Source organism: Strix aluco, chromosome 20 (assembly GCF_031877795.1).
Source record: "Strix aluco isolate bStrAlu1 chromosome 20, bStrAlu1.hap1, whole genome shotgun sequence".
Classification (NCBI taxonomy): Eukaryota; Metazoa; Chordata; class Aves; order Strigiformes; family Strigidae; genus Strix; species Strix aluco.
This window is the reverse complement of record NC_133950.1, coordinates 10628000-10639674: the sequence shown is the minus strand read 5'-3', so window position 1 is coordinate 10639674 and position 11675 is coordinate 10628000. Positions and strand designations below refer to the sequence as shown.

Below are 11675 nucleotides of genomic sequence, written 5' to 3'. Positions count from 1 at the left end.
TAAAACACATCCTTCTGGCCCAAACAGCGACCGTTACAGCACCTTACTGCGGAAAGCCTCCGTGTCACGGTGCCAGGAGACGCTCTGACATGACATGACGAGAGTTTCACTAGAATTAAGGCTCAAGCTGACTTCACTGATCGTCCCAAACTCCTCGGGCGACAGCGCGAGCACGACGGCGAGAGCAGCCGGGGGTCTGCGGGGGAGAGGGAGCGAACTGAGCAAACCAGACGGGAAATACTTCACCCACAAGACACCTTGTGGAAATTTTATTATATAGAGTGTAAAATGCAACTGTCAGTCAAATAAAAAGAACACTTTTCTTTTTTTAAACACCATGCTCAACATTATCCAATTGCGTTTCTTTATAGTTAGACATTTCAAGCATAAGGAAAAATAAGGAAAGAACCCAAGAACAGTAACTTCAGTACATTTCAAAACGGAATGTCCCGCAGGGCAATTAAAAATGCAAGAAAAAATAGCTTCAGTTCCGTTTTTCCTTTAAAAATACACTGTTATCTGTACAAGAAACACTACAGTAAACATTGGAAATCATATTATCCCTTTTATTAAATCAAAATTATTTAGCGCATACTGTGGTTAATACTAGATTCATTTATTTCTCTAGGTAATTTGACAAATATTAGATAAGAAAATATTTAAAAGAAATGAAAAAGCAAAAAACACCTTGGAATTAAAAAATAGTTACTACCTTTTATATGGTTTTATGTTCCACAGTGTTTGTTAAAGGTACTAATAGCAGATTCATTTTAATATTAAAAATAACAGTATTTATATTTCTGAGAGCATAGAGGAAAGTTTTTTTTCTTTTTTTGTTTTTGTTTTTTTTTTTTTTTTAAACAAGCTTGGAGGTCTTAGATACATAAATGCAACTAGCAATGGAGACATGAAAAAATGTATTGCTAAAAAAATTAACACGTTTTTATATTACCCCTTTAGACTCTAGAAATTATACAAACCCTACAAAATGCCCCCCCGCCCATAACTTGCCTGACAGCAAAACAGTAACTGTCTCAATACAGAATTCACATAATTAATTACAATACATATCATAGTTCAGTTTTTAAAAAATGCAATAAAATCAAAGACAGCCAAGATAACAAGAAATTAGAAGTAAAACATTTAATGAATTTACATATTTAAGAATATTTAAATACTGTTTAAAATTTTTTTTTCTTTTTAGGATTTGTTACATACCACCTAAGACTTCCAAGCCACTCTTTCTGTTGCAACAGAAAAGATCAAAAATTAAAAGGAAAAAACACACAAAAAACCACATGTTGAAATGTCACAGCTCTGGGGTGCATTTTGGTGCCTGCAAATTCTCTGGCTTCTCTCCAAAAAGAATCCCGGAGGTTGTTTTTTTGTTTTTTTTTTTTTTACAAATTTGGAAACAAAATTACCAGCATGTCCATAAGTTTAGTACATTACTAATTGTTCCTGATTCTTAGAAAAGTTCAGTATAGATTATCCTACAACTAGTGTTTCACAAACAAACAGAAAAGTCTTCATCAAAATGTTGCAAATCTAGAAACCTCTGTTACAAAAAGGTTTTCTTCCACAATGATTCCAAGAAAAAAAAAAAAATTGCCACGAGGACCTTGTTCTACTGCTCCTAGAGAGAGAGAGGGGGGGGAAAAAGGAAAAGTTACTCAGCGGCAGCAAATTCTTGAAGCTGCTGAACCCTCCTCCCCCGACACAGCCCGGTCTCTCATCCCCGTTCCAGCCGAGCAGGATATAGACCTCGAACACGCTTCAAGCCGCTGTCGAAGCGATCTCTGCCCTAACGCCCGCCGTCCCCGCGCTCTCCTTCCAGGAGTTCGTGCCTCTTATCGAACAAGATCTCTCTTCTCTGGAGGGCCAGACTTTGAGAGGGGAATGAAGAGAACTGCCTTTTATCACCACTTCCAGGTCACACTTGGCCAGCGCCCGCGGCAAGCGCCGGTTCCTGCGCCCGGCTCGCCCCGCTCGACCTCGGCGCTGCCGGAGAGGCTGCGGCTGCCTGGGCCGGTGCTGGCTCCCCGCGCCACCTGCACCCAGAGCAGCCTCTGCTCCGAGGAGCCGCAGCCAAAACACCACTCAGCGGGGAGAAGCGTCTGATCGCTCGGAGGTGTACGTGTGCTTCGCTCGTACTTTTTGCCAAATACTACGATGCTCGCTCTGCAAACCCGGCGCTGGGGAAAGCCCCGTGGGTACGATGGGGATAAATCCCACGCGACCCTCTGGTGGTCCGAGCGACAGGTGAGGTGAGATTTTACTTGGCAGCTGGTTAATCTATTTTTCAACTGCTTTCCTCTCCCTTTCAGGACAGGGCGCTCCCTCCCCAGCTCTTCCCTAGCACAAAGCTTGCAAGAAAAAAGGCAAAGCCTGCACATAACGGTTCCAGCTCGCACAACATGCCAGTGTTGTGCTGCCTCACCAGCCTGGCTCCACCATTCCTTTCACTTTAATTCCCCAAAACAGCCCGGAGATTATCAGGAAAGACTCCCTGAAGAAACAAATAACCCCCCAGTCCTCTCCCAAAAAACCCTCACCCCGTACAGGGAAATAAGACTCTGATGCTGAGACAACACTTCTGTATCACTTCCCCCGCCACAGAATGTCTCTGCTTCACCATGTGAACCCAAAGCAGAGTCCCCACACCAGGGCAAGGCCAACGTACCCAATTCCCCATGGGAAAGAGCAGCAGGGTTCAGGGAACATGAATACAGACCTGGCTGTGGGCCTGAGCCTGCCCTAGTGTCTGCCCGTAGTAGGCAGCCTGCTGTCTGTAATACTCTGCCCAAGCCATCGTGTAGTCCGGCTGGGAACTTGCCTGAGAAGCAGCACTGGCAGCATGACCTGGAGGAAAAGGAGGGAAAAAAGGGAGAGATGAGCAATTCAGTAAGACCGAGCCCAGGCTTAGGATCTCCTTTTGTAAAGCTTAAAAAAGAGCCAGCCCCCTTCCAACAGCTGCAGACATCCGAAAGCGACACCGGCTATCTGCTGTTCAGACAGGACAGGCTTTGAGCTGGCTTGCAAGTGACAAGCCAACAGCAGCCACAAAGCATCAAGAGACCGTTCCTGCAGCCGCAGGGACAGCCCGACAGCCTGCACCCTTCCTCCTCGGCCCGAAGGCTCCAGCAGCACAGCGCCAAAAGCAAACCCAGAAGTCGGCATCACATGCTACTTAAGGGAGTGGAGAAAGCCAGGCCCATGTTTTCCCATGTGCGCAGAGCTCTCCTGCCCTCTCGACAACCCGGCTTCAGCTCTCTGGTTTCTGTTAGCATCAGTTCTTGGTGTGCTCTACGCTTCCCCCAGGCAGGCTAACTGCAAACGTGGGCACGAGGTCCACCGTGGTTCAACGGGAGCAGCTCTCCCGCGGCGCGACAGCAGACGGCACAACCGAGAGCCCGCAGCGGGAGAGCTACAGGCACCACCACCAACAGGAGAGGGGTTCTGTAGAGGACTGGAAGCTGATAACGGCAGGGGATGGAGACGCAAGTCATCGGATTAGAGTTAACTCTGTTTGTAACAAGAGTTGATTCATCTCCAATAACCCTGTTTCACTCACTCTGTTTTTTGAAATACTCCTCCCATGCTTTGCTGTAATCGGGATGGCTGTTCTGCTGCTGGCTCTGTTGGCCTGTGCAAAGATGACAACAAGGGGCACGTCAGTATGGAACAGGTGACAGTTTCCAGCCAGTGACATCTACCTTTCCACTAGACAGGCCCTGGATCTGCCTTGGTTGCCCAGACTTCCCACTTCAGCTTCCACCTTTCTACAGTGTTGGGCATCTTCAGTTTGGGGAAAGCCGAGGAAAAGCTCAAGTTCCTGATTTCACCTCACCTAGGCCCTGTGAAAGGGCATTAAGCCAAGTCTCCCCCCTGCTGGGAACTGCTCAAGTCAAAGCAGGGGCTGGGAGCTCCTCAGTTTGCACATCGACCCCCCCAGGCTGTCAGTCCACTCACATCCAGCACGGGGATGGAGGGTTGAAACCCCCGACAGAACCGAGACCTGTCACCTCAACCTCCAGCCACGGAGCTGCCGAGGAAACAGCCGTGTTTTGAGTCATCTCACTTGGTTTTCAGGGGTTTACATCCTTCACCCCGACTCTCATCAGCGGAGAACATCTGACAGAGCCCCAGTGGGCAGTGCCTATCCGTACACCGTGCCCACACGCGAGCCTCCAGCACATCCACCCCAGCAGACAGCTCCAGGGCAGCCAAACTGCTACTGGCTGCAGCCCTCGGGTCCGCAGGGAGCCGGGAGCCCCGCACGGAAGCACAGGCAGCTCCACCTGCCCCCAGCACCACCCCGAGAGGCACCCACGACACCCTCCTAACAGCCACGACTGGCTCTGCGGCGCGGCCTCCAGACTGTGCTAAGAGAAGCCAATGCCTGCACTGAGAGACCTCGCAGAGCCCAAAACCTTGGTCTTCACCTAGCACAGACTCCTCCTCTTTGAAGCACTAAGACACCTTCAATCCAGCACGTCTAAGGGCTATTGCAGGGGAGGGTCCAGCCAGCGGGGTGCAGAGGTGGGATGCCCACGCCTCCCTTAGAGTTAGAGCAAAGCGCCCTCAGCGAGACACACAGCAAACAAAAAAAAAAAAGCCCTGAACAGAAAACACAGCAATTAGAAAACAGCAGAGAGAGGCAGGCACAGCGAGGGACGGCAGGGAAGGACAGGAGACACGCGTGGAGGAGAGCTCTCCCCAGCCCATCCGACCGCCTGTGCTCTGCGCACAGCCCTGCCCCGCGACGCCGGCCGAAGGGGGGCTTTGAAGTGGGGGGAAGGGGGAAAATAATACACTGTGAGTGTGAAGTGGGTGGAGGGAACAGGGCAGCAGTGTCCTGTCCAGGGGCATAAAAGCGGGTTAAAAGACTTGACCAACGCTACAAGTCAGGACCTTTTCTGGCAGAGGTCAAGGCTGCCTCAACTGTCCACCTGCTAATGCCAACAAAGGACCTCCTTCAATGCCTTTTCTTCTAGGAGAATTACAGTCCACAGCAGGCTGAAAGGACACGCAGCTAAATGCATTTCACAGCAAAATGTTTCCCCAGCCAGTTAATTTATTTAAGATGGGGGGAAGTAATTAAAATCTAAATACATGTGTAGGGGGTGGGGGTCTGCCCCTCCTCCCACAAGGAGGGCACTCTCGAGCCTGTCCCTAGGAAGGCTGCTCGGAGAACGACTCAGCCGGCTCTTTGACAGGGCCAGCAGAGCTGCCAACAAACAGGCTGCAGCACTCGGGGAAGGGCCCCTTCACGAGACTGTTTTCAAATGAAAACTTAAAGTGCAAAAGCAGGTATTTACCTAGTTTCTTATAATAATCCTCCCACGCCTTGGTGAACTCCACCTGGCCTGACTGGGAACCACTGTGATCTGCGGCAGAAGAAAGCGGTGGAGGCTGCTTAAAGCACAGCATTATCTTGTCTGTCCTCTCTCCTTACCAAGACTGCCTTCAGTATGCCTGGCTACAAACAGGAACATGGAGGATCCTAAGTAGACATGGAACTAGAGAGCCAACATTTTCCATCACGTTCAACGCAGAAATAAAACATCTGCCCCCAAAACACAGCATTGTGGTCCTAAACCCATAGAGGGGAAGGGTGATGGCAAGGCAGGATGCTTCGCTGGTCGTGGGAGCCACCAGAAGCCTGACACACTCATGGCAAAACAGTCACCACTGGGGTACAAGCTGCACTGTCGGTAATCGGGGGACTCAAAGGGTCTGTGCTTCTTGTACCAGGCTCCAAAGCCACAAGGTGTGAGCTTGAGACATGGCTACGTGTTGCAGGAAGGGAGATTTTTATCTTTCCCGGTGGCTGGTGGGCAGGATAAGAGGGTTTTTCAGGGAGGTGAGAAGGAAGACAAGTTACTAAGGTGATTTTCTAAAGGCATCTTGCAAGGCAAATAGCAACACGCATTTCACAGGCATTTATTCAAAGGCTTTATAGGAATATAAAAATTAAATCTTTTGTAGAGCTCTCCCTGCTGCACTGACTGCTCTGCTTCCCCAAGCTCAGGGAAGTCCAGTGCTCTTGGAGGTGCACAGGAAAGGATTGGAAATTTTTCCTGTAAAAAACGCTAATGGGAAAATACTCTTCTTCAGTATCCTACTATTCCACTCCTGTACAAAAAAAAGTCCTTTCAAGCCCATCACTGCATTTCGCTGTCCTGAAAACAGAACAACTACTAACTACAAGTCCCTAGAGCTCAAAGGAAAAGTTATGATTTTTAGACTGTAACTGCTAAGGAGCAAGACACTTCCAGAAGCTCTTTTTTTTTTTTTTTTTTGAGTTTAACACACACTTCCCATGCAGGGTTGCTATGTCCTACTGTAGCACACATTTTAGAAGTACACTAAGTTAAGTTAACAATGCAGCATTGAGGATTTCCAAATTTCATAAATGCACAATTTTATAAACATTAAAATGTCATTAGTGTTACAGGGAATCACAAGTATAATTGCAGGCATTGCTCCTCCAATGGTTCCTCTACCTCAGGCACCTCAAAGAGTTGGAATTTATACTGAAGTTAATAATCTACTTCATTGCTAAATCAGCCTTAGCACTGAAAAGCACTTGTCATTAAACCCACACACACGTTTTTTGGTGCTTAGCTTTAGTCTTCACAAGACCAGGCCATTAAAAACACTCTTATTTCCTAAGCAATTGTGATTGAAAAGTGTCTGTTGGACATTACTGCCCATCGCGTGAGCTTTGAGATTACCAAGCAGACTATAAATCTGCTGTTTAAGGCAAACAATTACTCTGGCTGTTGAAGACACAGGATGATGCAGTTATCCACATCACCACAGCGTTTACTACTGCCAATATCCTGAAAAGGGGGACTCCCCATTCCAATCTGCTGAATTTTGACTAAACAGGCTTTTAGGAAGAAATGACACTTCAAGGTTTGAGGAGTATCAGCCAGCCTGACTCAGTGCTCGTGGCTTGAAGTGTAAAGCCCAGCAGCAGCAGTGATCTGGGTTCAGTTTCTGAACTCATGACTAAGGATATGTATACATTGGTTGGGGTTTTTTTTTTTAATTGTTTATTTGAAAACAGCATTTAGCACTGTGGAGGCCGAGTAGTTCTCATCGACTCCCAAAAGGAGACAAGGGGATGCTACTACAGCCAGTGTGGATGAATGAGTATAGGAGCCCTGTCTATGTGTTCTTCCATTTTCTACATCTCCTTTCCCAGTCTCTCCATCAGACTGGGAGTTGAACAGTGAGAAGAGCTCATACAGAACATTTAAAAAGAAAATAAGCAAGAACTGGTAAGGTCAAGAACAAAGAGATGGGAGGGCTCTCCATGAGACACGGTGTGTCTGTCAGGGGGAAGTGGGGTTGGCAAGTGCTTGCCTGGAGAATCCGGGTGGAAGACAGCCTAAGGCAGAACTGTTTTTGTTAGAGAGGAACAGCAAAGACCAGGTTTCTACACAAAGAGAGCAGAAACAGGCAGTAAGCGGTTAAGCACACAAAAGGCGTTACAGTTTTCAGTGGGCTTCAGCTTATTCTGAGCTCAAACACCACAGCATGCCTCCACACACCTCTTCTGCTCAGGAAATTCTTTTGCTGTTTTCACACAAGCGGTCTCACGGGTGAACCTGCGTCTTGCAGGCAGGAAGCAGCAATTACAAAGGGAACACCAACCCTTCTCCAACCCAGGTCCTAGACACTTACTTGGGACTTGTTGTCCAGGCTGCTGCCACGTCTGGTAGGTACTGCCCCAACCCTGCGTCATGAACGCCTGAGGACCACTGCAGAGGACAAAAAGGCACGTTGAGGTAGACAATAAAATACTTAACAGGCCGTGTACATGAGGCTGCCTACAGAAGCCAAATTGTTACTTATGGTCAGCGACTGCAGAGCAAGCAGGTGAACGCGGGAACAAAAGGAAACTGTGTAGGTGTGATTGCTAACTGCACTGATACTGGTCTGCTCCTGCAGCCACGGTGAAGACACATCGTGCTGCACAGCGCTCCTTGTGCAGTATGCAGTTCAGGCTTCTTTCCATGCTCCCACTGCACTAGAGACAGGAATTCTGGAGATGCCAATACCCACCTTGTTTATAATTTAATAGCTAAAAATCTTTCCTGTGGACAAGCTTAAAGGATTAATCTCACTTGCTTCTGAATGCTCAATCTTTCAAAGGCTCTGCTTACACACCACCCCTCCATGGCCCTCCACCCTTCTCCATTGCTTTTACAGCTCCCAGCCATTCCCCACAGCCCGCCCACGAAGAGACAGAGAAACTCACTTTTGATGAGGTGTAGCGGGTGCTTGGCTGAACGGACTTTGACCAAATCCTCCAGGTCCACCCATGCTGGTACCCTGTCACAGAAGCCACAAATATTTAATGCCAGCTCTAAGCGCAGCGTAGAGGCAGCTAGCACGAGCAGTAAGAAAGGGGAAGACAACAGGCTGGGCCACATTCCACTAAACCCCAAGACGTGAAAGAAGTGACTGGTTCTCCAAGGATGAAGTTCTCAGGACTGTCAGCACAGTCCAGGAGCCCAGCTTCAAAAGCAACTCCAGCCAGCCCACAAAGGGGCTAATGGGACTACGGCACAGATGGAAGTTTTCCTTTGAATAGCCTGGATCTCAAGGTTGGTATCAAGCCTTCTCCTCTCAGGCAATTTGGCACAAAGGTTGCTTTTCAGCTTTACTATGCCTCAGTTCACTGTTTTCTGTACTTTCTTTTACCCAAGTCACCCCCTTCAGTAGTACTCCAGCCTGACATTATTAAGCTTCAATACCACAGCACTGCATTAAGTGGAAGATAAAAGTCATCCTGGATTTACTGGAGCAAGGAGTTGAGTGTTACTTTCAGTATGATGATGCCAGGATTGTGTCATTCTCGCATAGTGACACTATTGTCTTTCCTTCAAAAATCTCCTTTGACAGCCTTCTCATACCTTATTATTGCTGTCCTTCCCTCTCATACTGCTGCACACTACCCTTGATTATGTCAGCAAACAGTCAGATCCTTCTGGGACCATAGCAAAAATTACTCCAATAGATGCTGGAGGGCCGTCAAAGTTCAAAGCAGCTGCTAACAGGCAAATGGTTTTGAAGCTAAATAACATAAGCGTGCATATTCTGTGCCATCCTGTAAGTTCAGGCCTACATGTACCTAAGAGTGAAAACACCCCACCTGAAAGAGACAGACCTATGTCAACAGAGATGGAACTTACACCAACTTTCTCATCTATGAGATGTCTAGCAAGTTCAATTTGCTGGGGAACTCCTCTGATTGTGAATATTCGTACACCAGGGTCCGTGTTTGGAGGTGGGTTTCTCTGCAGCTCCACATGGGCTCCCGACTGCTGATTTATGCTCTTGATGTTCTCACCACCTGAAGAAAAGAAAACCAAGACACAAGGAGGGATATTCAGCATCTCTTTACATAAAAGCACACCTAAGTCTGGTTCTAGTAATGGAATATAGTTTTAACTACCTTCTGCGTGCCTCAAGGGAGGTGGGCAGAGGATGGCAACAGCATAAGGAGCCACAGTACCTGAGCTCGTGTTGCTGCTTTACACCACCTCATCAGCATGACCTGAAACCGTGAGCTACTGCAACAGTTTCTGGGGTCATGGATGGTGCACAGTCCCCCTGTGTGTGCATTGCTCGGCTCCCAACAAAATGCAGCATGGCCGAGATACACTTTGACAAAGCAGATGCAAAAACTGTACTGACTGAATTCCAGTGGTTTTGCAGAGCTGTTCACAATTCTCCAGAAAAGAAAGTCACCTGCAACTAAAACATGCTTTTTCTTTCTTCCATGAGGCTTTCTTTCCATTGCTAGACATTTCATTCCACTAAGGCAAAAAGCCACCAGCCACATACCTTGTAGCTTAAAAACGAAGCTTAAGCTTTCTCACAATCATGTGCTGTTCAATAGCTCACTCCCTCAGAGCAGTCTCCGCTTACCACGCTTCCCATTCCCACCGCAGCGTACGCATCCCTCCACACCACCCCAGCAGTGCAGGATTCCAGGCAGCCTTCCGCTATTTCAGAGTTAGTTGTGCACACAGTGAACATGTCTGGCTCGTTGGCCATCTGGATACACTAGAGCACAGCAGTGCTTCGAGCAGGACACGGCAGGGCCAGCCAAAGTAGATCTGATTTCCTGAAGACCTGCTAGGTCCTGGTCTCTTAATGAAATTTGCTTAACAAAAGCCTCAGCCAATGTTACAATGGTTCAATTCTTCCTTTGGAAGCTCACACAACTTACAGACCAGCTCCACTCAACTGGAGAAATTAAAGGGTATGGGGAAGGAAGGGGTTTTACAACTTTTAAATCACAAACCAAAAATCACCAGCCAAAAGAACATACAGCAAGCAGGAAAGAGAGCAAAGGAAACAAACCAGAGATTTTTGTTTGGTTTTAATTAAAAAGAGTGTCCAAAAATAATCTCCTCAATTTTGCTCACATTTCCATCTCTATACATCCAGCACAACTTCAAAACAAACCGTGGATGTTGCAGACACTTGTTCATTTCATTGTAATGGACTCGTGACCTTTTTAACATTTTAAAGCCTTCTTGGGGAAGGGAGGAGGAAAAGTTGCCAAAGGGCAATTAACTCTTTCTAAATGAATTTTTGAAGATGCATTTAACAAAAGATAATCGTGTCACATCCCTGGGCAGACAACAGCGATTGTACTGTGCAGCCAAAAGCCAAGCCACTTATTTTCAGTCAAGCATGGGAAAGCGGGAAGATGAAGTTTCAAAACCAAGAAGTTTTTTTTTTTATGTAATATTTTTGTCTGATGCAGACTTGTTTGAGGCTCTGGTTTTTACATACTGAGGTGAGATCTGAATGAACAGCCACTTCATCTGCTTAATGAAAACATAGGGCCCTATCAACCACTTTGGATCACCAAGGAGGGGGAGAACTTCTTCACTGGGTGAGAGGCATAACTGTAGCTTGCTACTTGCACTGCAGACTAGGTTTCTCTTTCCAAAAGGGCGTTAAAATTTGAACCAGTCTCATCAAACTAAAAGTGAGGAGAATACAGATTTCAAATCACTTCCCTACTTAGCATTCAGCACTAAGGTGGTAGTTGTTGGGGCTGTTTCCACATCAGCTCCCTCCTAGACACTGCAGGATCAAGTTAGTTGGCTCTCCTGGTTTGGTCAGAGGCTGCACGCTCCCACCTCCTGTACCAGGACTTGGTGGCCTTCTCCTCCTTACCCTCCAGTCTGGTACATGCCAAAGTGCTCCTTCCCACCCAAGCTACCCCAATTTGGCCTCCAGAGCATGCAAAGGGAGTGACGCAGTCAACACGACGCTGCCCGGTGCCGGAAGGAGTTCATCTTCCCCCATAATGAGGTGACCCGCTCGGCACATGGTGGCTGTCTAGAGATGCATTCAGCAGCCCGCTCCATTCTTCTACCTGATGGGGGGCAGAAGTGATCCAAGAGTGGCCCCCCAGCTGGACGTGAAATCGTAAAGCAATTAATCAAACCTGCTAAAAGGCAGAGCTGACAAGAGCCAGGCCGGCCACGTTATCTGTCAATATTGCTGTATTTATCATGGAAATCCAGCGGGGGCCCAGAGAGGCTGTGGTTTGTTTCCAAGCACTACCAAACAGAGAAAGCGCTTGACATGTGTATGGCGCTCGTCTCCACCCTTCCTCGAGTCTTTCAGAA

The 11675-nt window shown here is 47.5% G+C and overlaps 1 protein-coding gene across 3 annotated transcripts in view; it reads right to left on the bottom strand.

Annotated features, from left to right (window-relative positions):
• Positions 1-238: 238 nt before the first annotated feature.
• FUBP3 (far upstream element binding protein 3) overlaps positions 239-11675 on the bottom strand; it is a 40759-nt gene continuing 29322 nt past the window's right edge. For 2 of the 3 annotated variants that reach the window (XM_074846017.1, XM_074846018.1), the window contains exons 14-19: positions 9213-9373; positions 8276-8349; positions 7699-7775; positions 3575-3646; positions 2735-2862; positions 239-1636 (exon numbers count right to left, since the gene is read on the bottom strand). In XM_074846017.1, the coding sequence (XP_074702118.1) occupies positions 1628-1636; positions 2735-2862; positions 3575-3646; positions 7699-7775; positions 8276-8349; positions 9213-9373 (521 nt within the window). In that variant the 3' untranslated portion in view covers positions 239-1627. The remainder of the gene's footprint in view (positions 1637-2734; positions 2863-3574; positions 3647-7698; positions 7776-8275; positions 8350-9212; positions 9374-11675) is intronic. The other variant, XM_074846019.1, reaches the window with a different exon arrangement.